Source organism: Hipposideros armiger, unplaced genomic scaffold (assembly GCF_001890085.2).
Source record: "Hipposideros armiger isolate ML-2016 unplaced genomic scaffold, ASM189008v1 scaffold_34, whole genome shotgun sequence".
NCBI classification, from domain to species: Eukaryota; Metazoa; Chordata; class Mammalia; order Chiroptera; family Hipposideridae; genus Hipposideros; species Hipposideros armiger.
In genome coordinates, this window is record NW_017731384.1 from 649,551 (window position 1) to 677,374 (window position 27,824).

Below are 27,824 nucleotides of genomic sequence, written 5' to 3' on the forward strand. Positions count from 1 at the left end.
TCTCGGTTGTTACTAAGAGGCTCTTGTTCTCCAATATGGAAATTCCCACTTAACTCGTGGCTATAAAAACCTAGAAACAGACACTGAAGAGGTGTCCCTGACAGAGAAAGGCTGTTTTTCTCCTTGGAACAGGCATACCCAGTCATCTCCTAGCTAGTCTCATCACCATTCCAGTTCACGTTCTACAAATATCAATTTCCTTTGTGAAGGAAAGCTCAGGAAAACAAAATATTCACCACCCTTGGTCAATATTTTTAATTTTAATTCCTCATTTGCTCTAGCTAATTTTTAAGTTAGTCAGGGTTTAGTTTGTTTCCTACTGTGAGGGAACAAATATTTTCTTAAAAAAGGTTAATCCTCTGGATTTCACCCTCAATTATAACACGCTCTAGTGAACTTTTGGAGAATTATATATAGACCCACTTTAGAAAAGAAGCTAGAAGAACTGTCCAGTGGAATTTTTGGAATAAAAGCTTAAAAGGGGGCTGCAGAATTTTTACTCTAAATGCTCACTCATCATTTTGTTCATCTTGTCAAGCGGTCATCCTTTAACTTTTGGCCTACTAATTAATTTAATGTATAGAGTTCACAGTACAGCAATTCTCTTAAGGCTTTGACAAGTACTGAGGCAGGACAAAACGGTATTGGCTTATTTTTAGGAGCAGTAGGCTCTTCGTCTAGACCCACGTGTCCAGTCATGGAGGCTCAACTGCATCTAGATAGCGTAAAAAACACCTTGCAAGAATGTAGGCTTCACAAAAGAAGGATTTTTATTCACCACTGTGACTTCACTAAGGAAAACAGTGCCTTAGCTAGCAGGCACTCTACTATTTGTTGAATAGATTTCTTTTCCATGGCACATCTATCCCTCAGTCAAACCGAAACTGAGCAGAGGACTCTTCTAAGATGATTTTTAAGAAGAAAAACTATACAGTGTCACTGTCAAAGATAAAAGCTGTGTGGTAAGAATCAGCCCTTTGTAGATAGGACACAAGAAAATCAAACTCCTAGTCACCAATGTCTAATTTTGCCTGAACAATCTTTTAGGAAAAACGCTTTTTTTTTCCTCAAGAAAGCAAGAGAAGCTTAGCAGTAAAACACAAACGCATCTAAGTAAAAAAGCAAGATGAAAATCCTGTCTTCATCACTTTTTCATAAATATAACAAATATGATAGCTATAGTCAATGGCTTACATTATACAGTCTCTTTTTCTTGTCTTTCCTGTTAGCCCAGGTATATAAAATGTTTTGCTCTAAACACATGTTCAATCTAGCATTATATTCTAGCAGTGCTGTCTGCACTACACTAAGCAACACAGGCTCTTAAACAAATTAAACCACTATATCAGATCATATCAAACCATTCTCTTTGACATAGTTAAGAGTTATTATTGAGGGACAGGAGAAAAGGGATAATGGTCGTTTTTAGCTGGGCTGAAAAAGACCAGACACTTATCCCTTACCTTATTAGCACGTATCTGTTTGTAAATATCTGTTTGCTGCCGAATTCGATATTCCAAGTCAGAAACATGAGCCTGAAGCCAGTTCCAGCGGCTGACAATAGCTGCTCGGTCTGCAGCCCATCTCCATTCTGACCTGCGCCTCCTAAAAGAAAATAAACTGAGTGAAATCCAAGAGTAGCAGAAATATTTATACCAAATGGGGGTGAGGGGTTTTTAACTTTAAACGCCTTTGTGATGTTAAGGGCCTTAACATAGATCAACTCTATTGCCAAGAAAAAAACAAAGATTTTAAATGTCTGTGTCACAGTACACACGTGGATAACACTCTTCATATACAGATACTTCCCAAATTAACTAGTTGAAACTGCTTTCTAGTATCCTGATCTCAAATTCTCTGAAATTGCTTTAATTTCTCATGAGATAGAAATATTTTCTACTTTAACATGAAACATATATAAAGAATAAAGATTATCTACATAGAAAATCCAAGAATCACAAATTATTAAAGCTAGTCAAGAATTCAGCAAAGTTGCCAAGTAAAGATCAACATACAAAAACTGACAGTGTTTGTGCCAAAACAGAAAATAATAAACCCTGAAAAACATCAAAGACCTTACACAGTGAGATTTTTTTTTTAAGATGGCAATTTTCATGTATGTGTGTGTGTGATAAAAATCCAAGTAAGTTTCAATTCCCTGAAGGATTTTTAATGGAAGTTGACAAACAGATCCAAAAACTTACATGGGGGAAAAAAAAAATCAGAGTAGAGAAATTCTAAAGAAAGTATTATGGGGGGAAAAAAAAATTCAACACTACTAACTTACTCTAAAGCTATGATAATTACAGCAGTCTAGAAAGGCAAAAAAGACCAACGAAACAGGATACAGAGCCCCTAAATTTAGATCTGGATATATAAAAGAAATGAAATTCTTATCAGTGGAGAAATATTGAACTAGTCAATAAATGGTACTGAAATGGCCAGTTCTTCACATGGAGAAGACCAGCTCCCTTATGCAATAATGTGAGAATTCCTAAATCTGAAAAGCCAAACTTAAAAAAAAGAAGAGTATCTCTACAACTTCAGAGTAGAGAAAAACTTGAAAAGATCAAAAAAATTTAATTTTCAACATAAAACAAAAGATTTAAGACAAGCCACTGATTGATAGAAGATATCTGTAATACATAATTAAAGATTAAAAATTAATCTAATGTTAAAATAGGAAAATAGATAAAATATCATTTATTCCTCCAATAAATTTTTCTATAGTACTACAACTATCTGCATCAACATATCTCAGAAGACAATGCTGAATGGGAAAACCAAATAAAAACTAAATGAAAATAAGTTCTATTATAGATACATTCAAGTAGTAAAGGAATTTAACAGAATACTGTATCAATTTAATTATTACTATATGTATCAACACGACTAAATCTCAACAATGTGGAATGAAAAAACTATGAAAACTAAAAAATAATAGACATTCAGTTAATAAGGACTGTTACCAATACATACACAGTAAATGTATAAAAATATGCACAGAACTGATATACAACAAATTCAGGATCAGGGTCCTCGTTACCTCTGAGAATGGAGAAGCTGGATTTTAGCTCTACCTGTATGTAATGCAACGCTTGACTTCTCTTTAAATAAAAAGAAATATGGCAACATATAAAAATTCCTTAAATATTATAGAGGGTATGCAGCATCTGGTATAGTCTATAATCTAAATATTTCATAATCTTCCACAAAATTCTTTTTCAAGAAAGAAGCAGTCACACTGCCTGCCCTTAGTTTCGCCACCTTAGGATATACATATTCACTCCTTAATATTTTAAGTGACTATAAGTCAACTTGAAAATAACCCACTGATAGGGTGTTATTTTTTCAACAAAAGAGAACAAATCTAATCACAGTAGGCTTAGAAATGAGTTAATACTTTAATCAAAATAAACAAGACCAAGGGTAGCAATGATATTTTATTAACTTTTATATGGCCCAAACATAAGCCATTCAAGTCAACCATACTGATAAAGTATTATCCAATTACTTCTCCTTTAGAAACAAGGCATTTTGTAGTTCCCTAATCTTGATGGAATCCGTGTAAGATATAAAGATACTTTCTTTTTTAAGTACAATTATCTAATTCAATGTTGGCTGCAGATCTACTTCCAGCCCAAATTTAGGAAAGAACCTCAAAAGCTCAAGTATAACCTCTGGATCATTCCTAAACTATAAAAATACTCCCCTTTTCTAAAAGAGGCAAAGCTAGTTAATTAACCGTCATATCCCATTTCCAACTTTCATTATTCTTCAAGGTTCACCACGTCCCTGTCCTGCAAAATTCTGTTTTCCAGGTTAATTTCGTTTCTGAAGCTACCACAGCATCAAGTCCATATCTATCATCACTGGGCTATTCCAATAACCTCCTCAGCTACTGCTCCTAATATGTCACGTACTACTTTTACTAAATAAACTCCCTTCAAACTTTATTTCTTCTGTCACTCTTACATGTAAGGAACCACACAAGCTCCTTTGCTTCTTTTCAAGTCGCTAAGTCTTCAAGGAATCAATAAAATATAAAGGGAGTCAAATATTGTAAAAGACAGCAATTTGAAGCCAAAAAGTAATTAATAAAATTAACACAACATCGATTTAACAGTTTGTTCACAGACAAGTTTGTTTTAACAACTGACAGTAGCTAGCCAAAATAAAATCTATTGTTGAAAAATCAAGGCAAGGGAAAGATGATTTCTTGGCAAAAATAGAGCACTTCCTTAGTCACCCTTTGTGGACAAAGAATCCTGCAGAAGAATCCTCCAATGGTCCTGAACTTAGCTCCTCAGCCTTCTCACAAATGTTCCAGAACACCAAGCGCTCTAAATTGGCAGGAAAGATGAAACCTATTTGTTATCTCTGAATTTAGACATATCTTAACCAAAAGAATTGTCTTTTTTCTTTTTGCTTGATGTCAAGAAAAAAGGGAGGGAGGGAATGAGGAAAATATTTTAAAATCTGTTTGAAAGTTTGAGAATACACAGAAGGAAAAGAAAATTACTTAAAACATTTCAGTTCACAAGAACTTTAACGGATAAATACCTTTTTTCTTTGATATTAAGGTATAGCCCTGATTTTCGTTTTTCCTAAGGTGAAAACTGTACAGATATTCTAAATACCAATATAAAACCAAGCCTCTGGATAATGTTTTTTGGAGATTGGCTAATAAACTAATTAAAGATAGGCAGCATTAAGGGAATACTAGCAATCCCTACCTTATGAACAGGTTTGATTTTACAAGTACATTTGTCATATGCCAGTTTAAAACTGGATTTTCAGTCAAGTTGTCACAATGTTGTAATGTAATTAATGAAAAATGGAAAACCCCACTTTAAGTGTCCAAAAAGTATCATGTGTTAAAAATACCAGCAATATGGACAGAAAGCTAAACTGTTAGCAAAAGCGAGGGAAGTATAGTTAGCAAGTCTGAGGTGAGCTGTAGAGATGTTACCAAACTCTAATGGCGGTGCAGGACACCATAAAATATTGCAAGAATAAGAGCTTTATGTCTTATATTTGGTTTTTGTTAATAAAACAAACACAAAACCAAAAACAAACAAAAAAAACCCCCATATCACAGAAACTCAGTTTACCAAAGGTAAGTGTGAATTTCTCCTCTAATATTCAAAATGTAAACTTATTACGGATAATTTACAGCTCAAAAACAAGAGACACTCATTTAACATTAGGGTCATGCTTAAATATAGACTACCAAGAAGAACACATGAATAAGGCTGCAGAGTGACACATAAATGTAATGATGAATTGGTTTCTAATGCATCATTATCAGTGACAAAGGGAGGATTTGGATTCCAGCACTGATTTAGTCTTTCAACTCCTGCTGCTTACTCTGTGCTAACAACTGCTTTAACTCTGTGTTTGTGCAGGACACTACAATGACTTCGAACATATTCTGCTACATACTTTATCCCAGTTTGTACCAAAATATTTGTCTACATATACTGTGCGACTGCCTGAGTGGAGAATTCATTTCAACTCATATTTTGTTCCTTGGTTTCATAAACATTTTATTAGCAAATTTGCTTTGTGTGCATGTGCTATATAAAAATACATTAACATTTTACACTATTAATTTGCTTTCCGGTTACCTAAATGCAGGAAGATATAGTACCAATATTTACTTTTTAAATATCACATGAATAGTAAACTTTGATGTTGCTAGCTATGCACAAGTATTCATTTGTATAAAATAGTATATGTTGTGTAAACAGATTTCGTTTTTAACTATGTGAAATTATACTCTAATAGTTCTCTTTATAAGGTTAGTAGAATATTAACATATATCTAGAACTTAGGATGTTCTATGGGATTCAACAACACAGAAAATCTATTTTATTTACTTGAACAAAATCATTTTCTCTTAAAAAAGCTCTTATATTTATAAATATTTTAGAACTTGGAAAGTACTTGAAAATTTAGGGTTTGGTTTGCATGTTGGCCAATATGGAAAACAAAAAAGGGATTAATTTTTGTTTTTAATTCTTTAAAACCATCTTGAATGGTAATGTTAATAGAAATGTTTCATTAGAAGAGGACAAACAGATCAACACAAGACTTTAATGTTAAGTAGATTTAACCTCTCTTAAGGTTAAGAGGACCAAGCTCCTTTTATTTTTTTATTACAAATTAGAAATTACACATTGAATCCTCAAAGGTGTCACTGACAAAACCTTTTACACCACACCATGAGAGGTAATGAACTCAATCACTTAACTCACAGGTGGCTACCACCAATTTTGCAAAAATAAAAGCATTAAGAGTAATTTCTGTTAACACAGAGAAAAGGATTTGCAACACTATATACCCATTACTGCCAACTTACTGTCAGTGAGTTCAACAAGAGATTATGATAAATCCTATCTTCAGCGCCTACAGCCCTGCCACATACAGCACAGCAACAGACAGCAATGGTAGCTATTCCTTTTACTCAAAAATAATTTTTAAAAATCTCAAAAAAGTAACAACGAATATGCTGCAAAGACCATAATGATGGTAATTCCATCTTTGATTCAGATTTCTGTCCTATCTCCAGTTCTTACCTTTTATGAAAACAAGGGTTCTATTCACAAATTAAAAGTAAAGTAACCGTCGAAGGCAAGTTTACACAGCACTATATTCAACCAAAAACTGGTCAATTTTTTGACAAGAGTCATGTGCTACTCCCAAGTGTGCAAGCAAGTCTGAGACACCTAAATTCTGAAATCTCCAGGTTCTTTAGAGAGCTCATAAAACCAACAGGATAGAGTAAGTAAAACTGAGATCAACCCCGAACATCCAGGGCATACAGCTGCTAGGTTCACAGTATTCAGGGTCAAAGTTAAGGTCACTATGGGACAGGAATAGAAAATCTTGACATTACTGAGAGTAATGTTAAAAAAATATATATATACACACAAGTATTTACTATCTAACTCAAAAAGCAGTGTGAAACAAATAGGGGAAAGAGCAGGAAGATAGGTTCAAGCCCAGTTTTCACTTTTTTTTAATTTATACAATCCTAGACATGTAAATTGACCTCTGGAAATAACAGCAGCACCTGCCTCCCAGGATTGCGGTATTGATAAAATGATGTAATCCTAACTGCAAAGTACAGTATGTGTATTAGAAAAAGGGCAACTATTACATAAATATAACCTTGGGTATCAATTCCATATCATAAAAGATACAAAATAAAGGAGAAATAAATGGTGGGGAAAAAAATCTCTAAGAGGTAGACAAATTCAGGAAATAGGTGTTTTCAGTTAGCAACAGTTTCTTGAGGGTTGGGCTTCATAGTCATCTAAAAGGAAGTTCCATTCTAATAAAACCAAGCAGTTCATTAGAATAGACATTGTATTCAGCCACAATTTGAATGACATTACCCTCCCCCCAATTTACAGAGATGGAGGAAATAAAATACAGGGGGAAAAAACAACAATGACAAATTGTTTAGCATCAAATATCCCATATGCTTTAGTTGTAAAATACAACTCAGATGAGAATGAGTTAAGAAACAGTTTGTATCTGTCACTCTAACCAGGTTACATCAGCTTTGTAGAGAGGTTTAGAGTAATAGGAAACAAATGTACCAGAGCCAATTCTAAACTGCAAATTCATCCTGATAAAGACTCTGGAGGTTGAACACTTAACCCTTTTGTGTTACTGCTTAAATCAGATTATCTCTGAAATTGAAATGAGATTTGTGCATTTTGGCAGATTATTTCCACCAAGCTTTCAACCCATCATGAACACTCCCCACCCCTCACCCCACCCCCGCCATTTAACAAATATTGAAACACCTATTCTTTACTAGGGATTGTATTAAGTGCTGGGGATACAACAATAACAAGAACTGTAGCTCATTAAGCTTAGAGTTTTATGGGGAAAGCAAATGTTAATAAACAAATAATCATGCAAAATGTGAAGTAAGAGATCATAATTGACATCAGATTTAGATTGGGGGATCTGGAACATGTCTGTGATATAAACATTTAATCTGAACTCCAAAGAGTAAATTAGGACTTGGACAGGCAAACTTGCCCAGGATGAGGGTTAGGGGATGTGAGGAAGTGTGGAAGACACTGGGGGATTGTGGTGTGTTTTAAGAAAAAGAAACAACATGTATACAGGTTATGTAGTTGGAGCTCAGAGAGTGAACAAGGGGGAAGAATGCACTGAAGTTGACAATGGATACATATATGTTATATAGAATCTGTAATATGTGTTAATTTTATGAAACAATATAAGCTGTCCTGATCCTGGCCCATGTTCTTTCACTTATCTTGGACTCTTTATAAATGAAAAATTTCAAATACAAGCTAAAGGAAAACGAACTCCCACATAACCATCAACTAACTTCAACAACTATCAATTCTTGGCCTAACCAATTTCATCTACATCATCTACCCCCCATCCCCATGGATTAATTTTGAAGTCAATCCCCATCATCAGATCATTACATCTGTATATATAGTTCCATATATAGTTCCATATCTCTGAAAAGTACACATACTTTCACAATCTGAAAAACACTAATTCCTTAATGTCAAATGTCCAGCTAATTTTCCTGCATTGTCTCAATTGGTTTTCCAAATCAGTCAAATAAGACCCACACACTCATTTGGTTAATACATCTCAAATATGTAACAGGTTTCCTCTTTTTAACCCTTGAGATTTATTTGTGGAAGAAAACAGCAAGCTGTCCTTTAGAATCCCTCACATTGTGGATTTTGCCAATTGAACTCTTGTCCAACCAAGTCCACACTTCTGAACTTTATAAACTGACACCTGTAAAGTACACCTTTAGTAATATTTAGTATTCTGTAGGTCAGGTGATCTACAATTATTTGTATTTTTGCACATTCCATTTTTACATGTTTAAGACAAGTATGTACTAAAACACACCCAACCCTTTAAAGAATTAAGGTACTTCAAACTCCTCTGAATGGCCGTCACCTTTATTAAACATGGTAACGTATGCAAAATAATCTGCCAAGCACAATAAAAGTTAAGAAATGTTAATAATTCACCCACAGAGCCCCTACACAGTACTCAGGCCAATCTGTTTGGCAAACCCTATACAAGTCTCCAACCTGAAAATATCCAGGAGCAATTTTATCCCTAAAACCCACCTCCCTCCGGGGAGTCTTTCCTGGTGAACTGTACCTCACAATTCATTATTCTGCATCTTCCAAGCTGAGTGTGATCCTCTTATTTTGTTATTTACATGTTTTATATTTCCAAATGATGTCATACACGATTGGCCTTTACATTATCCACACCTTCTTATGGGCACTACATACCATGTGTTTTATCTGTAAATCAATTTTCAATGATATCTGCATATATGTAGTTTACAAAGAAGGGCTTCCCAGGAAATACTAAAAATATTAATTTATTTAGCTGCTTCTCCTACTTAAATTTCAAACTGTTAAGAAAACACCTAATGGAAGCCTGAAAGACCCAGAATGCTTTCAGACACTTTGAAGTGTTCTGATGGAGAAAAATACAGCATGACAGGGAAGGATAGAATGGCTTAAAGCTCTTAGCTGTTTATAGGACTGGACATGGAATCTGAGCATGAAGATTTAGAACAAAACACTGGCCTAGTTACTGTGTGTTTTTTAGAGAACAGGACTCTGTTATATTTGAAAAATAAAGCAAAACGACCAAGTTAATACTGAAGGGCTCTCAGTTATTCAAAGAACTGCTGCTCCAGAGTGGCTCCTCCAGGGTAAAGCAACCAATTTTCTGTCTACTTTTCTGCCTAGAGAGTCCATTTTTTAAGAGTGGATTCCACTTTAGAACCTTTCAAAAAAAGCAACAAAAAAAAAATCACACTGAGGTTAGAATATTCAAATTCTGTATGTGAGGCTAATCCCTCCTTTGAAAATCCTAAATAGTTAAATAATCTTATTCACTCAAAAACCATAAATTAAAATATAAGAAGAGCTATTATTTGATCCAGCTTGCTAACCTAAGCAAAAAACTGACATGGATCACATCTTACAACTTAAATTGTAACTATTTTAAGTAGCAGGGGTCTGAGAAGCTTCTTGCAAACACCACAACTTAGAAAGAAAAATAGTCCCCCTCTCTTCATTCACCAACTGCCGAAGGAGAGTGAAAAAGTAGAAAAGTACCTTGTACAGTACTGACAGGGAGGAGGAGGAAGGAGGGGGAGGGGGCAGCAGCATTCCTTATTCCACAGGAGAACTTTCACAACCATTTCTAGAACAATCAAAGAAATCTTTGTATTTAGCCCAATAGATTAACTGTATAATAGAATTCCTATAGAGAAACAATTTCTCACTTAAAAAATATTGTTAGACAGCGTATGGTGTTTGGAGTCAGCGAACACTAAATTCCAAATGAAAGATCGAAGAACAAAAGTTCTTATCAATGCTCAACCTCCAAGGAGTGATGTTTCAACTTTAGTGTGTATAAGAACCATACTTTCAGAAATATTACTCAGAACTACTGAGGTTTAGAAACAAAGGATATATCTTCTAGAAAATGAAGTCATATCAAAAATCAATTTGTTAACTTATCAATTCTTAAAAATAAACATAAGAACTTCCAGAGCAGGTAAGATGGTATAGACTCCTTTCTCCCAGCTCATACCTGCAAAACACAACTATTAACCCTGGAAATAATGCAAGAGGCAACCGAAAAAAAACTCTGATGGGTGGAAAGAGGAAGGTTGAACTGGTTAGGGACCTCAGGACTACAACAACATAGTTAACAGGGCGACTAAGAGGTCCCATTCAATAGAAGGTAATCCAGGCCTGGCGTTTCCTGACTTTCAGCCTAGCAACAAAAAGCGGCCCAGACAGGCTCATCGCTCCCCAGGATGGAACAAGTATACCATTCACAACCCCAGGCGAGCCTTGCAGCAACAGCAAAGGAGACGACGAATCGGGAGGTTAGCTAACAAAAAGAAGAGGCCAGGGGAAAGATTATTTATTACCCCATCTCTCTTTCCTTTTTATAACAAATATTAATTGTATCTAATCTCTCTCCTCTCATTGTCTCTAAATTCCAAGTTTTAGCTCCTATTCTCCTCCTAGCTCATTCCACTCAGTTACTGCTTTCACTGCTGTTCACTGAACATGCCAGGCAAGCTATCGACCCCAAGGTGGACATCTTACCTTTCTTCAGGTCTTTTCCTAAAAGTCACTTCAATGAGGCTTTCACTTTACTACCCTATCTTAAAATTGCAAGCCTTCACTCTCCCTGACACACACACACACACACACACACACACACACACACACACACACACACACACACACACACACACCCCTCTCTCTCTCTCCCTCCCTCCCTCCTTCCCTGATTTTATGATTAGAACTTACATGTAAAATCTTTTAATTATCTATCTTACTTACTGTCTGTTTCCCCCCACTAGAACCCTGTCTTATGAGAGCAGGGATTTTTGTTTTGCACGTTGTCACATTCCTGATGTCTTGAACAAAGCCTGGCACATGGTAAGTACTCAAATATTTGTTGAAAGGGAGGGGGGAAAACAGGAAGGAAAAGAGGATAGAGGTTAGAACTATGATCCTCACTTTCCTTTGCAATAGGTAAAACTTAAAGTAAACCTACAGTAAGGCTAACCCCCTTTCTCATTTGGTGTCAACAGATCTCAAACCACTCTGGCCTCTCTCGCCCAAAATGGGATACACAAAAGTATAGTCCATACTCTTAGTCAAAACTTGCGTTAGCTATGGAAAATAAAGCTATTATTACAAAACAAAAACTGCCAGCAAGGTATTTGATCCATATTCCTAACACCAACCATACACAACTTTAATGGATGTTTACTGAGGGTACTATGAATGTTCTACAAGCTTTAACATATAATAAGATAGAAAATCCTCACATCTCAATTCTCACTCTTTCAAACCACTTACTAATAACCTTGAATTATGTAATATACAAAAAATATTATATTTCAAAGTTTTCTTGGCAACTTTTGAACAGTCCTACATTTGCAAGTTATTTTGTCAGGTTCTTCTTTATCATAGAGTATATATAAATCCGTTCCCCACCTCCCCCACTGCCAAAAAATATCCCTTAAGAAATAATTTTTAATGATCTAGACAGCCCTCAGAGATCAAACTAGCTTACACTAAAAAAATGAGTGAATGCACAAAGAAAGACATTTTTACTGTCCTAACAACCGGGAGATGATCAGTAAGTAGTGATACACATTAGAGCACTTAGCACAATGCCTAGCATTACAGTAACTTCTGAGGAAATGGTACCTGCTGCTGATCTTACTATTTCTGACTACATACCAGGCTGAACTAACTCAGCTACCACATGGCACCCCCGTGTCCTTCCATCTAATGACAAACATTTATTTTGGAATACACACATGTGTATTTGAGAAAACAGGAACATTTGAGAAACAGGAACCTGAAGCCAAATATGTTTTATTCTGAATCACATTAAAACATGCTCAGCATATACGGAGGGGTGATACTGACATTTTAAGTGGGCAGAGGCCAGTGATGCAGCTAAATATACAATACACAGGAAAGCCCTCACAACAAAATATTAATAGAGCTGAGGATGAGGAACCCTGTTCTATATAAATCATTGACAAGTATAAAGTCTTACCCTTCCCAAGCCAATCCTTTTGGATACATCATGGCCTCACATTTTTGCAAGCTTTTTAACTAACAAGCTACCCAAGTCTTTTTTTTTTTTTTTAAGATTTTTATTGGGGAATTGGGAGAAGGGGAACAGACAAGTTGCTGTCTTTTTGTTCTTCAGTCTAGTTGTGGAGGACGTTGCTTCACTGGCCCAAGTTGGCACCATCATTGCGCTCTTCCCGGGCGAGGCAGATCAGTCGCCGGCTTATGGACAGCTGCTCACGCTGGCTGCTGGCTACACACGGTAGCCCACTGCAGCAGGGGCTGCAGCCTACGCCGTCGCCGGCAACTCACAGCAACCCGGCTCCAGGTTGAGCTGTTGTTCAACATCTTAGATGTAGAGGGCAGTATCACTGGCCCTCATATGTAGGATCCGAACCGGGGCCCTCTGGAGTCCCAAGCCAGCTCTTAACCAGCGCGCCACTCAGCCGGCCCCAAGTCTTAAGGTTCTTTCATAATCAGGTGAATGGCAAGAAGTTCAGGCTGTGACCCAACTTTATTTATTTATTTTTTAATGAAACAGAACACAATAAAAGTATTAGGGTATGTAATATGTGGAGTATATGTGTAGTAAGAATAAGTAACTTCTGTTTCAGTTAGGCATACACAACCAGTGAGTTTTCAGATTCACCTGTAAATACAAGTCATGCAAACTGTATATCTTACTGTAGATCATGCTTAAGACAGACCTTCTTCAAGGCATTACTCAGTTTTCTCTCATCTACAAAATTAGTGAAGTGGACTAAAACACCTACAAGGCTCTTCTCCTTTACTAGATGTGATGAACCTATGACCATGAGCATGGAATGTGTCCTGTATGGACAGCTGTATTTTACACTGGGGTTAGGGGATATTACTGATAACTAGACAGCTACCTAGAAGACTCAATTCACTCCAGATGCGTCCCTTAGTTACCAGTACACTCAAATAGACCAGAATTTTAATCAAGCCACAATGCCAAGTCTAAATCTAAATTACCCTCTCAAAACATGCCAAAAACTTCTTAACCAAAAGAAACATTAGAGATTATCTCCGAGCATCTCAATTTTTAAATGATCAAAATGGGACCAAAAGGAGTAAATGACTTTCTCATTATTCAATTCAGTCAGTCAAACTCTTAAAGCAAACACTAGAAAAAGATCTCAGGAGAGTCTGGCATGCTGACATAAGCGAACAGTTACATTCTGATTTTTAAAATCACTTTGGCTTCTTTAATTGGCATAGGCAACTATGAGTCAAATGTCTTTTAAACATTTAATTATTTTACTGACTCAGAAATAAGACTACCTGATCTGTACTACTATGTTTGACACTTTTCTAACATATAAAATTAAGCCTAGTGATCTATTCTTAGAAGCAGGAACTATATAAATAACAGGAAAACACACACTGATCATCCAATGGCAACTGAACTAATAAAGAATTCCACCATTGGGCCGACCGAGTGGCGCGATGGTTAAGAACTGGCTTGGGACGCCAGAGGGCCCCGGTTCGGATCCCACATATGAGGGCCAGTGACACTGCCCTCTACAGCTAAGATGCTGAACAACAGCTCAACCTGGAGCTGGGCTGCTGTGAGTCGCCGGCGACGGCGTAGGCTGCAGCCCCTGTGGCAGTGGGTTGCCATGGGCTACCGTGTGTAGCCAGCAGCCAGCGTGAGCGGCCAGCAGCCGCAATGAGCGGCCGTCCAGAAGCCCGTGACTGATCTGCCTCACCCAGGAAGAGCGCAATGATGGTGCCAACTTGGGCCAGTGAAGCAACGTCCTCCACAACTAGACTGAAGAACAAAAACGACAGCAACTTGTCTGTTTCCATCCCCCCAATTCCCCAATAAAAATCTTAAAAAAAAAAAAAAAAAGAATTCCACCATTAAAGGAAACCAAGTCCCCAATCTTTTCTATATTATATGGCTCTCAAATTTCCCCACTTGCAAAATTGGTCACTAGGGTCTTTCCAACTCTAAAATTCTACTCATCTTTGCTCCTAAGTGTCAGAGTATAAACAGAAGACTTGACATTTTACTCACAGTTTAAGGCGTGCTCCTGAAAACAAGGTCCCTAAAAGCACTGAAAAAACTGGCATGTCAAAGTTGGATCGATCTGTCTCTCTAGTTAGCTTTTATGAAGTTACTTATTTTTAAGCCAAGGAATTCCTGAATTACAAGCTATACTTACCAATTTGTTTACTGTTAAGAGCCCTGGTCCCCGAATTAGCTAGCTTGCAAATAGACCCTAAGCAGTTAATATTTAAAACTGGAACATCTACCTAAATCAGACTGGTTAAGTATCAAAACAATCTGATTCTTAAGTACTCTAAAGAAGAAGAATATAGATTTCCTAACTTGCCGAACTAAGACTAGAAATATTTGATCCCCACGTTCTTAAGCACACTACTATCAAGTTACCCTCTCCCTCCTAGGAGTTCTACATTTTGGTATAGTTTATAATTTTCCCCAGTTTAGTTATGATCATGTCAACACTTATTACAATCTTGTAAGCAAGGAAAAAGGTCTCTAATATACTAATCCATGATTATTCTTGATAGGAATGTTTTAAAAGAAAAGGGAATGGCAAATCATTTTTAAATTAGATAACGAAGTTAAAACAATGCCTGATTAAAATTTATTAGGCTCTTGACTGACAGTCAACTGAGTGAATAGGTAAGTAGCTTCCAAAAACCAAGTCTTAATTCCATTAAAGTTCATCAGACAACTGCTTCAGCATTTTAACTGAAGTGTTGATTTCTTAACAGAAGGTTATAAATTACATCACACAGAAAGCTTCTGACCAGATAAAGTTTGGAACAATTTCCCCCCCCCCGCCACACACACACTTTTTTAAATTTAGATACACTCAAGATCTGTCCAGGCAAAGGTCCATCTCACAGAATTCTGTACAATCACAATTAAGTCTGCTCCACTTTTTCTTTTACAATACTTATCTGTTTTTATAAGGCAAGCAGAATTATTTTAAAGAACAAAAGGAGATTAAACCAGGTTTTTCCTTCTCCCCTACTGTAGAAGAGGAAATAGTATAAAGCTATAGAGAGCAGTTCTATCTGTAGCAAACCCTCTGTTGCTAACTAGCATCAATCACACAGCTCCTAGAAACCCTAGAGAAAAATATACATCTAGAGATGAAGACAATTTTAGAGGTATATTACATGATGGCATGCATATATAGTTTCTCAGATAACTATATGTGATTTCAAACTAAACTACAGACAAAAACTTCACTATGACATTACGAATGAGAAACAGTTTATTTGTAGGGCACTCCTAACTCCCACCAAAAAGTGTGTTTAAACAATACAAACAGCTCTTAAGGAAGCCAACAGAATTGTAAAACATGCACACACAGCTTTTAATGAGGGTAACAATAAAATGCTTAGGCTGCTCACAGACACCAGGTAAATGCCACAGAACTGCTAGAGATGGCACTATCCCCCAGGATAGTTACCAAGATGATGAAGCAGAGAGGGAGTCTTCAGGATTGAAAAACAAACAGTTTAGTTCATTTCACATTTCTGATTATTAGCACTCACATCATTAATCATACAATCATAGAAGAAAAGAATCCCAGGAACCAAGTCTCTTATAGATAAGGCAACTAAGACTTATGCAGAGTGAGAACTAGGTCCAGCTTTCAACTGAGAAGACTTTCTACCACACAAATTACTGAGTCATTTAGATTTTGTTAGAAATAGCCAGGTTACAAATATTCCTCAAAGGAAAGGCTTATAAAATCGAATAACCTATTGAGCTATTATGATATCTTCTATCAAGACACAAAACATTAAGAGTAGACAAAGAACAGTAACTCAATTCATTTTCATCCTGTGACTCCTCTGTTCAGTGCCTCCCTTCACCTTCAAATACAATGCAAGCTCAACTTTACCATTAAAGTCTTCATTAATAGCCCTCCAACAACTTCTATTCTCCAATAGAGTTCAAAATTTTTTCTAACAGCAAGTAAAGTTCTGTCATTTTTCTTCTCCACAGCCTGGTACCAGGGAATTATTTTATACATAGAACAAAAATCCATAGGCCTATAGCTCCTAAGAGTGCTTGAAAATACTTTTTAAATGGCAAAATAATCTCAACCAACAGCAGAGCTGTGATTATGTTTAAAATTACATTTTTTTTAAAAGTGTGAACTGGTGCATCCAACTTTGAAAACTGTATTACGGTGGTTTTAAAAGATGGCTGCAAATTCTTTGACATTCCTCCCACTGAGAGCTGGTGTTCAGTCTCTTCCACTTGAATCTGAGAGGCCTCGTGACTGCTTCAGTCAACAGAATATGATTGAAGTATGGGGGGAGGGGGGTTGTTACTTTGTGAGGGTGAAAAGGGTAACTATTGCATTGTTCTGTACACCTGAAACAAAAAAAAAAAAAAAAAAGAATATGATTGAAGTAATGCTAGGTGACTTCCCAGGCCAGGTTATAAACAGGCAGCTTCCTCCCTTGTCTGCTAAAAATCCAAATCTCATAAGACAACCTAGTGTATATACTCTTTTGTAAAGTTTAAAAATAAACAAAAGTAACCTGGGGAAACTTTAAGAGCTGTGTGTGCATGTTTTGTGATTACCTTAGCATTTCTGCCCCTCCAAGAAAGATTCTCTCTGTTGGCTTCCCTCTAATTTTTTAAGCAAACACAGAGATATGACAACTAAAAAAGAAAAAAAAAAGAATTTAGGATAGAGAATGGGGTGAAATCTTTTTTAAAGTAAGTTTCTGGGGATAGCAGTTGACTTGGGCAGTAGTGTCACAGGATAATATTGTTTTTAAAAGAAAGACATGTTGGTTGGAGCAGTAACAATAGGATCATGAGCCCAGAAGTTCAATTACAGTCAACCCTTGAACACAGGTCTGAACTGGGTGGGTCCACTCATACGCTGATTTTTTTCAATAAATACCATAAATGTATTTTCTCTTATGACTGTCTTAATAACATTTTCTCTAGTGTATTATAAGAATACAGGATATAATACAGTCGCTCCTTGAACAATATGAGTTTGAACTGTGTGGGTCTACTTACAAATGAATTTTTTTCAATTGACTGCTGTTCAATTTACCCTTACAGTTCAAACCTAAGTTGTTCAGGGATCAACTCCAAGGTTGGGAATCCAAGTATGTGAAAGGCCAACTGTAGTTATACTCAGATTTTCCAGTGCACAGGGGGTTGGCGCACCTGACCCCTGCGTTGTTCAAGGGTCAACTGTGCATATGACATACAAAATGTTAATCCACTTATGGTATTGGTAAGACTACCAGTAAACAGTGGGCTATTAGTTAAGTTTGGGGGGAGTCAAAAGTTACTTGTGGGTTTTCCACTGTGTGGGGGTTGCTCCCCTAATCCCTTGTTATTCAAGGGTGTTGTTCAAGGGTCTATAAAAAGAAATAAATATACACACATGGGGGTATATAAAATGGAAGGACATGCTATGATAGGATGGTGGGGGGACAACATGAGCATCCACATTACTACGTATTAGGTTAAGAAAAATCCTTTTTTTACATTAAAATAGCAAACAGTTATTGAAATCCAATTTATACTCCACTAACTTGCCTTTAAATCCTCGTGAAAATAAGAACTTTAAAGTTTCACAGAGCTAGAAACTAAGACTACTGGTTAATCTCTGAATATTCAGAGAAATTTCCAATAACCAAAACAGGTCAAAAAAAAAAAAAGTAGGGACACCTGAGGAAGGATAGACTTCCATTTCCAACCACTGTGTCACATATATGGAGTCTTCAATAACTGACGACTGTGACGGTATCTACTGTGAGCTGCTTCAGCAAACTTTTTAAAATGGAGCTCATTTCTTCCTTCATCAGATTTCAAATAATGAAATGAAAGCTGGACAATAGAGAATTGTATTTGATATCTAAGGATATCTGGTTGGCAATGAGAAGAGGCTAAAGCTGATGAAATGATGGGAAGTGGTGTTCACTGACTGTGTTTCCAGCAAGGAAAGGACTACAGACTACATCAAGTTATCCAAGAAACAACACTACTCATAATGGGAAGGCGATAATCAGACAGAAGATCCCTCCCCAGACCAGCACATCTGAATCTGAACACCATCAAGTTATCAGCAAGATGGCCCGAAGCTGCACTCAGGGAACTCTTAGAAAGCTCAAAGTAGGAATTTAAAGGAAACAAGGTGGACACTGAGAGGAACTGTCAAGTTGTTTACCTGCAAAGACCAACACCTTTGGGGGGGAGGTGGGTGGGGAGGGGGGAGGGAGCCTTTCCTCCTAGACAATATAACTGTCTATCTTAAAAATCCCAAGAGGAAAAAAAAACAGGGAAACTTATCAGAAGCATAGTTAACATTAGAGACTACAAAAACGAACGGCCAGATAAAAAACTTAATGTCCCAAAACTTAAATTCTTACATCCTTCCAAAAAATCTGTTTTTTATACTCTTCCCCCCTTTTATAAAAAAACAAAACACAACAACAGAATTTCTTCTGCCAGTTCCCCAAGCTAAAAAACTTGTTATCCTCAACTCCACTCTTTCACAACCGTATTTAATCCATCAGAAACTCTCCTGGCTCCACCTTCAAAAAGTATCTAATCTCAGACTAAGCCTGACTTCACCCAAGTAACCATCATTCTCACCTAGAAATGGCATGAGCCTCCTGAGTGGTCCTTCCTGCCTGGGACCTACCTGTCACTCCTCTGCTCAGACAGAACCTTCCCATCAAACTCAGAGTGAAAGCCCAAGTTTCTATGATGTTCCTGGCTGTTTCTCATCTCCTTTTTCAACATAAACTGATTTGACTTGGAACACTTTCTTCTTCCAGATATCCTTGGAAAATGTTCCCTTATTTCCTTGCGTCACCTTATCAAAGAAGCCTCCTTTGACAGACACAAAACAGTAAAGCTGCTGCTGCTGCTGCCATCACCCTCACCCAACCCATGTCCCCCGACAACCACCATGGTTTGTTTCCCACAGGACTCACCACTTGACATATTATATATTTGTTTACCGCATGCCTCTGTTCCTCCAGCAGTGTCAGTTCCAAGAGAGCAGGAATTTGCATTGTTTTATTTACTGATGTATCTAAAGGAATTCTTATATTTGTTGTACTCACTAATGTATCTCTATAAACTTAAGTCTCCTCATATGCAGTAAGCATTCAATAAATGTATGTTAAATGAATGAATATTGGGATGGTGGAAGTGAGGGAGCGAGTTTCTGATATATCCCCAGTGGTTTATAGTAGCAGCCATGTGCATGCCTGGGAAGTCAGCCAAAAATCTTTCCTGAGGGTTATTAGTTTACAGATTCTATCTAATACCAATTAAAATCCCAGTGGGATTTTTTGAGGGAATTTGACAGACTAATGGATTTGACTACACAAATTTAAAACTTCTATGATTTAAAAAACATACAAATTAGAAGGTAAATAAAAAGCTGGAAAAAACTATTTGCACTTACTTGTACAAATCAATTCAAAAAGACATAAGTAAATGATTATAGAAGATTTATATAAAAGTATTGATGGACAACAATAGCAAGGGTTAAAATACATTAGTAAATCAAAGCAAAAAAAATTTAAAGAATGCCCTTTTGCCTATCAAACAAAAAATAAGAAAGTCTTTTAAAATTTTACCTAATATCTGCTAGGTTTCAGGGAAACACTGCTGATGAAACAGAAGTTTCATTCTGGAGAACAGTATAACAAGATTTATCAAGAAACCTTAAAATTGTCCTTATCCCATGACCAAAAAAATTTCCACATCTAGAAATTTAACCTAAGATAATGTGTGATATAAAGCAAGCTCTACTCACCACGTTTCCTATGTAAGAGGTAACAACCTTAGGTCACATTTCTGAAGTTGGTTTTATCTGTCTGTAGTTGAATTTTCTTTGGCCTCCATAACAGTATCAACACTTTTTCCATTTGTTGCCAGCAGTTTAAAATGTATTATATACAAAAACAATATCTGCCAATGATGGGTCTGCAAGTCTCTCAATGACTATTAAACAGCAGCTGGTTCCTTCACACGTGCGGCACATGATATGCAGTTAAAAATCATCCCCATCCTGAAAAAACTCGATTTATTTACATTAAATGCTTGCTCTCCTGAAGTTATTATCTGACTTGGAAACCCTACTCTAGAGTCAAACTTTAAGCATGCAGGGCTTTCTAAACACATATTGCTGGGCCCACCCCCCGAGTTTCTGATTCAGGTCTGAGGTAGGTAGGGTCCCATAATTTACGTCTCTAACAAGTTCCTAGGAGATACTAAAGCAGATGGGGTCCAGACTCCTGTGAATTACACAACTACAGGATACTTGAACAATGCTGGGGATTCCATTAACGAGGGGGCAGCAGACAAGTGGATGGATAAACACCCAACAGTTACTGCAGATGACTATTTGTACATATGACATGCGAAATACGTTAATCTATTTAACGTTATCAGTAAAGCTTCCAGTAAATAGTAGGCTATTATTAGTAGTTAAGTTTTGGAGGAGTCAAGTTATTTGTGGATTTTCGGCTGTGTGGGGGTCGCTCCCCAACTCCCAGTGTTGTTCAAGGGTCAGTCATAGCAATGCTTCCCCCAAATTATCAGAGGTGGAAAACCATTGCCCTACAGTAAATGTAGTGATAATCTTAGATTAAATTCGTAGTCCTATTTTTTATTCTACAGTCCTCCTCATGGGTTTTGTCTATTTATCTATATTTCATATAAAATAGGGGTTGCAAATAAAGATTGCTGTAGAAGACATCTTATACTCTAATATTTCATGACCAAAAAATGTGTATTATCAGTCCTGATATTTTCTACTGAATTTGATTTCTTTCTCCAGCTAGAAGCTATACATAATAGCTAACATTTGTGAATGCTTTCTTTGTTCTGGGCATTGCTACACACTTTATATGAATTTCATCATGAGGCAGTGCTACTATCCCCATATCGCAGATGGAGAATCTCAGGCACCAAGGGATTAATTAGGTCACTGGCCCAGAGAACAAAAAAGGTCTACATTTGAACCCAGGCAATCTGGCTGCGGAGTCTAAAGTTGTATCATTGTACTATTACAGCCTTCATCATCTAAAATTCAACATATCCCAATTTGAACTCTCATCCAAACCAGCTCTTCTTTTAAACTTGCTGACTCAATATTCTCATCTTCCTACTCAGGTTCTCAGGCTTGAAATCGTAAGTTTCCTACAATAATTGAGTCTCATTACATTTCACATCTCTTTTCTTTTTATTTCAACTGACCTAAAAGTCCTTTAGCCACCCTTCACTTGGTCTCTGTCCTCATTGCCTTTGGTCACAGGCCAGCTTAAACAGGGAATTCAATTCAGGTCTTTACCTACCTCTTGAACCCATTTCTCTCGTTTCCACATACAGATAAGAACTCTACTTAAAACACACCAACACACATGCAGAAATTTCCTTATTTCTGAGAGAAGAGGAAGGAATGGAAAGGAAAAACCAAGGAGAAACAACCTTCAACCTAAAAAAAGTTTCATTTCTAAGTAAGTATAAAGCAACAAACTTTGGAACCAGAACAAGTCAAACATCAAACCGGTCTTTCACGGAGCCATTAACAGCTTTAAAGGAATATTTGAGTATACCTTAAACTTACACAATATATATGCCAATTAAATTTCCATAAAGCTGGGGGAGGGGGGATGCGCAAGAATATAGATACTGTTGTTGAGGCATCCCAACATAAAACCTGAGTGCCAAAGAAAGTTTCACTCCAGGCTCAGGGGTGGGCTGCAGCTGTTGAAACAGAACGAAATCTCCTGTTTGAGATTAAAGAACTCCAAGCTGTTTGTTACAGAGGCATCTTTTAGCCCGAATGAAAGCAGAATAATTTTCTAAAGTATATCTACTCGTAGATAAGCCATGCAGTTCCACACAATACTCTCTACCACTATGATTTCGAGGAGTCCTGACTAGTGAGATACCAGCATCTATCTATCTTTAAAGGTAATATAACAGGTGTATATCTTAGATAAAATGTGAGACAGGCAGCACTTCAAGAAAGAAAGAGCAAAGGTGAAAAACTAAACTATATTTAAATCTTTGCTCAGATACTTGCGACCCTGGACAAGCCCCCCACTCCCCCAAACCTCAGTTTCTTCATCTACAAGAAACTACCTAACCTGAGTTACTATGGTGATTTAATAAGACCACGCGTTTAATGCCCCTAGCACAACAATACAGACACTATATAAGAACAGCATCAATACCTCCCCTCTCTCTTATCGTATCACCTAATGTGTTAGTGTTATCTGGGTAGTGGGATTAACAGAAATTTGTGATTTGCCTCCTGTGTTTTACAATGTTTCAATAAAAATTATTTTATAATAAATATTTTGTAAATGAAAAAAAATTTTTATTATTATAGAAAAGACAAACCCAAATGATCTAGTATTTTATTTCTTAACTTTTTCCTGCCTCCATAACATGCACATGCATAATCAACTCCCATAAATTAAATCTCTCATCACAAAAAGCAACTTTCAATTAGGGACAAGCTATATATATTCTCAATATTGCCAGTTTCTATCCCGAACACGTTGTCCCTAAAGCTGAAAATCACTTATCTACAAGCAACACGTTTTATATTAAAAATAAATAAATAAAAATAAAAACCTTGAAATTCTTGGAGCAGTGAGTGCTATTGCTCAATTATAGAAGGAAGCAAAGATATTCCATTATAACAGCATAAATAACATTTGTGTGACTTTGTGATACACAAAATAAAAACACATTAGTCCCTGCCTTTAAAATACAACATTCAAAACAAATGATATTCAATTCACCCTAAACTCAACTTCCACACAGAAAGACATAAAAATGGAAAGTTAAGAACCTGCTAGCTACAATTATAATCCCTTGAAGGCATCATAAAGACAAAGCTCAGAAGAGATCCTAGGAATGTGTAAATGACCTCGCAAAGCAAAAAGAAGCAGAAAACCAACTGAACACAAGAACAAAAAAAGATTAGTGAAATCATGGTTTTATGCAAGTTACTACAGGTTTCTATTTCTTATACACGTCATTTACTATTAAAAACCACATACTGAGCTACAATATACTGGCAATACTCAAGATAAAAAAATATGGCAAGGATGCTACAAAGAGGGGCAATATTTACTTTGCTTATTAAGGAAAGATCCAGAAGTAACTGAGCAACTAAACAGCATGAAAAGAGACTTCTGAGTACCTAATTGGTATGAAAATATTTTAGAAAAGGGTCTGAATTAGGGGAGAAAGGCAATTTGATATGCTTAACACAAAAGAAAAAAAGACAGGCCTCAGCAATGAACCAAAGATGGGAGACCTGGGAAAATATGATAGCATATATTGGCATGATTGCTTTTTTAAAAAAATTAATAGACTTTATTTTTTAAGAGTTGTTTTAGGTTTACAGAAAAATTGAGTGGAAAATACAGAGTTCCCACATAACAACCCCCAAACACATACAGTTTCCTCTAGAATTAACATACTGCATTAGTGTAATACATGTTATAATTGATGAGTCAACTGACACATTATTAATTAAAGCCCATAGTTTACATTAGGGTTCACTGTTTGGGGTATATAATGGCATGTATCCACCATTACCATCGTTACACTTTTAATATGTAATACCAAATTCAAAGAGTGATGTTTTAACACCTTTGTTACAGCAATATAAACTGAACTCCTATCCCCCCCTACCCCAACTTTTCCCACTCTTCTCCATCTCAGTAAAAAAACACCACCTTCCTTCTACTGGCTGAGACCAAAAATCTCTCTTGCACAAGCCACACATCCAGCCCATCAAAAAATCCTACCTACTCTGCTTTCCTAAGATATTACAATAGCCCCCAGTTTATCTTGTTTCCCTGCTTCTGTCCACAGCAATCAGTGTTTCTTTCAAACTAGGTCAGATCATGTCACTCCTTTGCTCAAAGGTGACACACAGTAAAAGCTACAGTCCTTATAATAATCTATTAGCTTCCCTTTGACCTATCTCCACCAATCCCAGGCCCCCTTAACCCCTCTGACTTTACCTCCTACACTGGGCTTCCTTGCTGTTAATACTCCAGGCAGGTTTTGTCCATGGGGTTTTTACACTTGCTGTTCCCCTTGCCCAAAATGTCTTCCCCACATATCCTCGCCTAACTACCTTACTACCTTATTCAATGTTGCAACCCCTCCTTCTCTACATTCCTTATCCCTCTTACCTGTTTCATTTCTTTCTCCACAGGATTTATCTATTGTGATTTAATATAATATATATTCTACTTATTTATTGTCCTGACTGACCCCCAACTAGAAAATAAGGGCAGGAATTTTTATCTATTTTGTTCTCTGTAGCAACGACAAAGTACCTGGCCTTCAACAATAAGTAATGGTTCTTGAAGGTGATATAAATGAATATTGGCAGGAAATTAAAACCAGAATATAGCTGTTGGTCTAAACAGACAAAGTCTCAACGCTCAACAATTCAGCAACTGATTCAGGAAAAACAAAAGTTCCTTTATTCTCTTAAAGGCTTCAAGTTCCTCTATGAGAAAAAAATGTCCTGGTCTGAGAGGTTGGGCTTTTGCCCTCATGAACTTCCCACCTATTTTTCTACCCCCATACATAGCCAGTAGGTATGCCAGGCAGGAAGAGATTCATGGGCAAGGGATGCAAACATATTTAACTGTTACCATAAAGACAAAGATGAATTTAGTCATAAGTGCTCAAAGATAAACAAGTATTACCATTGTGAAATATGGAACATTTCTTAAAAATAGGGAGGGGTGTCTTATCAACTACAAGGATAAGAAATTGTGAATTAATCCATCCTGATCAAGGATCTTACTTGTATACTCATTAAGTATTGAGCTTTAATGTGAATAAAAGTACTTCTCCTAAATTAATCACTATTTAACATAATATATAGTAACACATCTGATTACTCTTTATTCTCTGCAAGACAGCTACATTTAGCAGAAACTTCCTATAAAATGGGCAGACTAAGGAAACCCTGGTCATTAATACAGTAAAACCAACTCTTATATAAGAGTGCCCTGAATAGAAAAAGGTGAGTTAAAGAACAATGTAGTTGAACTAACAATTTCAGTCTTTCAGACCAATTTGTGTGACTGTGGTTCAGTAGTATCAGATTTCTCCATCACTACTGTCCACTTCATTTCAGGTCCCAGGCTTTAAGATCCCAAAGGACAGAACCAAATGAGCACACTACGTGTTATTAGTAATATTAAAAATAGCTACCACTTACTGAAACCTGAAGAGCCTGGTACTTAACATATATCATTGTCTAACCTTAATAACCTAACAAAGTAAGTATTATATTCCAAGGCTAATCAACACTGAGCAATTTCAAAGTCACACAGCTGATCAGTACCAGTAGGAATTCAAGCTCAGGTCTGACTCAAAAATCTGCATTCTAAAATACCAGGGGTGCCAAAAACATGTATACACATTTTAAGAGATGGTCAACATTGCTCAAGCAGTAGTTTGCCATAATCACAAGTGTCTGGATGCTGATGGGAACCACTTTGAGCACCTCTTGTAATTGCAGAAGTCAAACGTGACTTGTATTCATTTTTTGTTATCTGTATATATTGAGTATTACAATTTTAACAGTTTTTTCCTTTCTTAAAATGTGTATACATTTTTTGGGGCACCCTCTGTATATCTCAATAAAGCTGTTTTTTGAAGAAATCTGCTTTCTTTCCACTAGGCCACACTGCTTTTCTTAATCAAAACTGAAATCCTTATGACTGATATATAAAGTATATTGTGTTCTGGATAATATCAAGGAGTCCTAGCAGTAGAAAATTTTAGCAATTAAATGAAAGGAAAGGGGGCTTAAAATCTGGAAGTATTTACCTAATAAGAACTGTAATACTTTTCTCCAACTTTAAATGAGGTTTGGGCCTCCGTTTTCCACAGTCCTTTCCTCTCAAGTGAGTACCCTGAAAACAAATATATAAATAGCCTGGATACTACCTCCTTTGGTAAGTGAAAAAAAGTAATGTGAAAATGTTTCTGGCCGTACTACTCAATAAAAATTGCCCACCAATATGGAATCTTTCCTTCAAAAACTGGCCATAGTCATTACCCCAAACACTAATCAATACATACAACCGGATTTTCATGCTAATATAGGAGAAGTGAGGGAAGCCACAGGAAACTCAAGAAATAATTTATAATTGGCTCTCAGACTCACACTGGATCTAATCAGAAGTTTAGACATGGTGGGATTATGGAAGCCAAGTAACAACCTCATTTAACAAAATGTCTTTTACAGAACAACACTTTCCCCGTAAGAGTTCAAAAGGCTATTTTCACTCCTCAGGATAAGGCGGCTCTGAAAAGGCATTCAATTTTGTGTTCTCTTCAGAATCGTCCTTTCCCCACTAGTAGGGATACTAAATTTCATGTATGAATCAAATTGAGAGAAAAAAGAAAAAAAAATGAGCTGTAATATCTATGCTCATCTCCTTCAAAACAGCATCAAATAATAAAAAGGAAGAAAAAGTAAAATGCTGATGACTGAGCACAATACTTCTCTGTAAATTCTCCATGTAAGGCATTTACCAAGACAGTTGCTACTTGAAGAACCTGATCAGAGTTAATTAAGAGTTAACGGCATAGAACTCGGTGTATGTGTGTATAAAAAAATAGTATTTGTGATTTTTTTTTTTAAGTTTTTTTATTGGGGAATTGGGGGATGGAACAGCACTGGGGAATTAGGGGAAGAGGAACAGGCAAGCTGCAGTCCTTTTGTTCTTCAGTCTAGTTGTGGAGGACGTTGCTTCACTGGCCCAAGTTGGCATCATCATTGCGCTCTTCCTGGGCGAGGCAGATCAGTCGCGGGCTTCTGGACGGCCACTCATGGCGGCTGCAGGCCGCTCACGCTGGCTGCTGGCCACACACGGTAGCCCATGGCAACCCACTGCAGCAGGGGCTGTTGCCGTCGCCACACGGCAGCCCAGCTCCAGGTTGAGCTGTTGTTCAGCATCTTAGCTGTAGAGGGCAGTGTAACTGGCCCTCACAAGTGGGATCTGAACCGGGGCCCTCTGGCGACCCAAGACAGCTCTTAACCAATGCGCCACTCGGCCGGCCCATTATTTGTGATGTTTAAGTTA

At 36.8% G+C, this 27,824-nt stretch overlaps 1 protein-coding gene across 3 annotated transcripts in view; it reads right to left on the reverse strand.

The window, feature by feature from the left end:
* Positions 1–27,824, reverse strand: part of KANSL1 (KAT8 regulatory NSL complex subunit 1) — a 171,378-nt gene that overhangs the window by 57,587 nt on the left and 85,967 nt on the right. For all 3 annotated transcript variants that reach the window (XM_019637749.1, XM_019637751.1, XM_019637750.1), the window contains one exon: positions 1,464–1,605. In XM_019637749.1, coding sequence (XP_019493294.1) covers positions 1,464–1,605 — 142 coding nt within the window. The remainder of the gene's footprint in view (positions 1–1,463; positions 1,606–27,824) is intronic.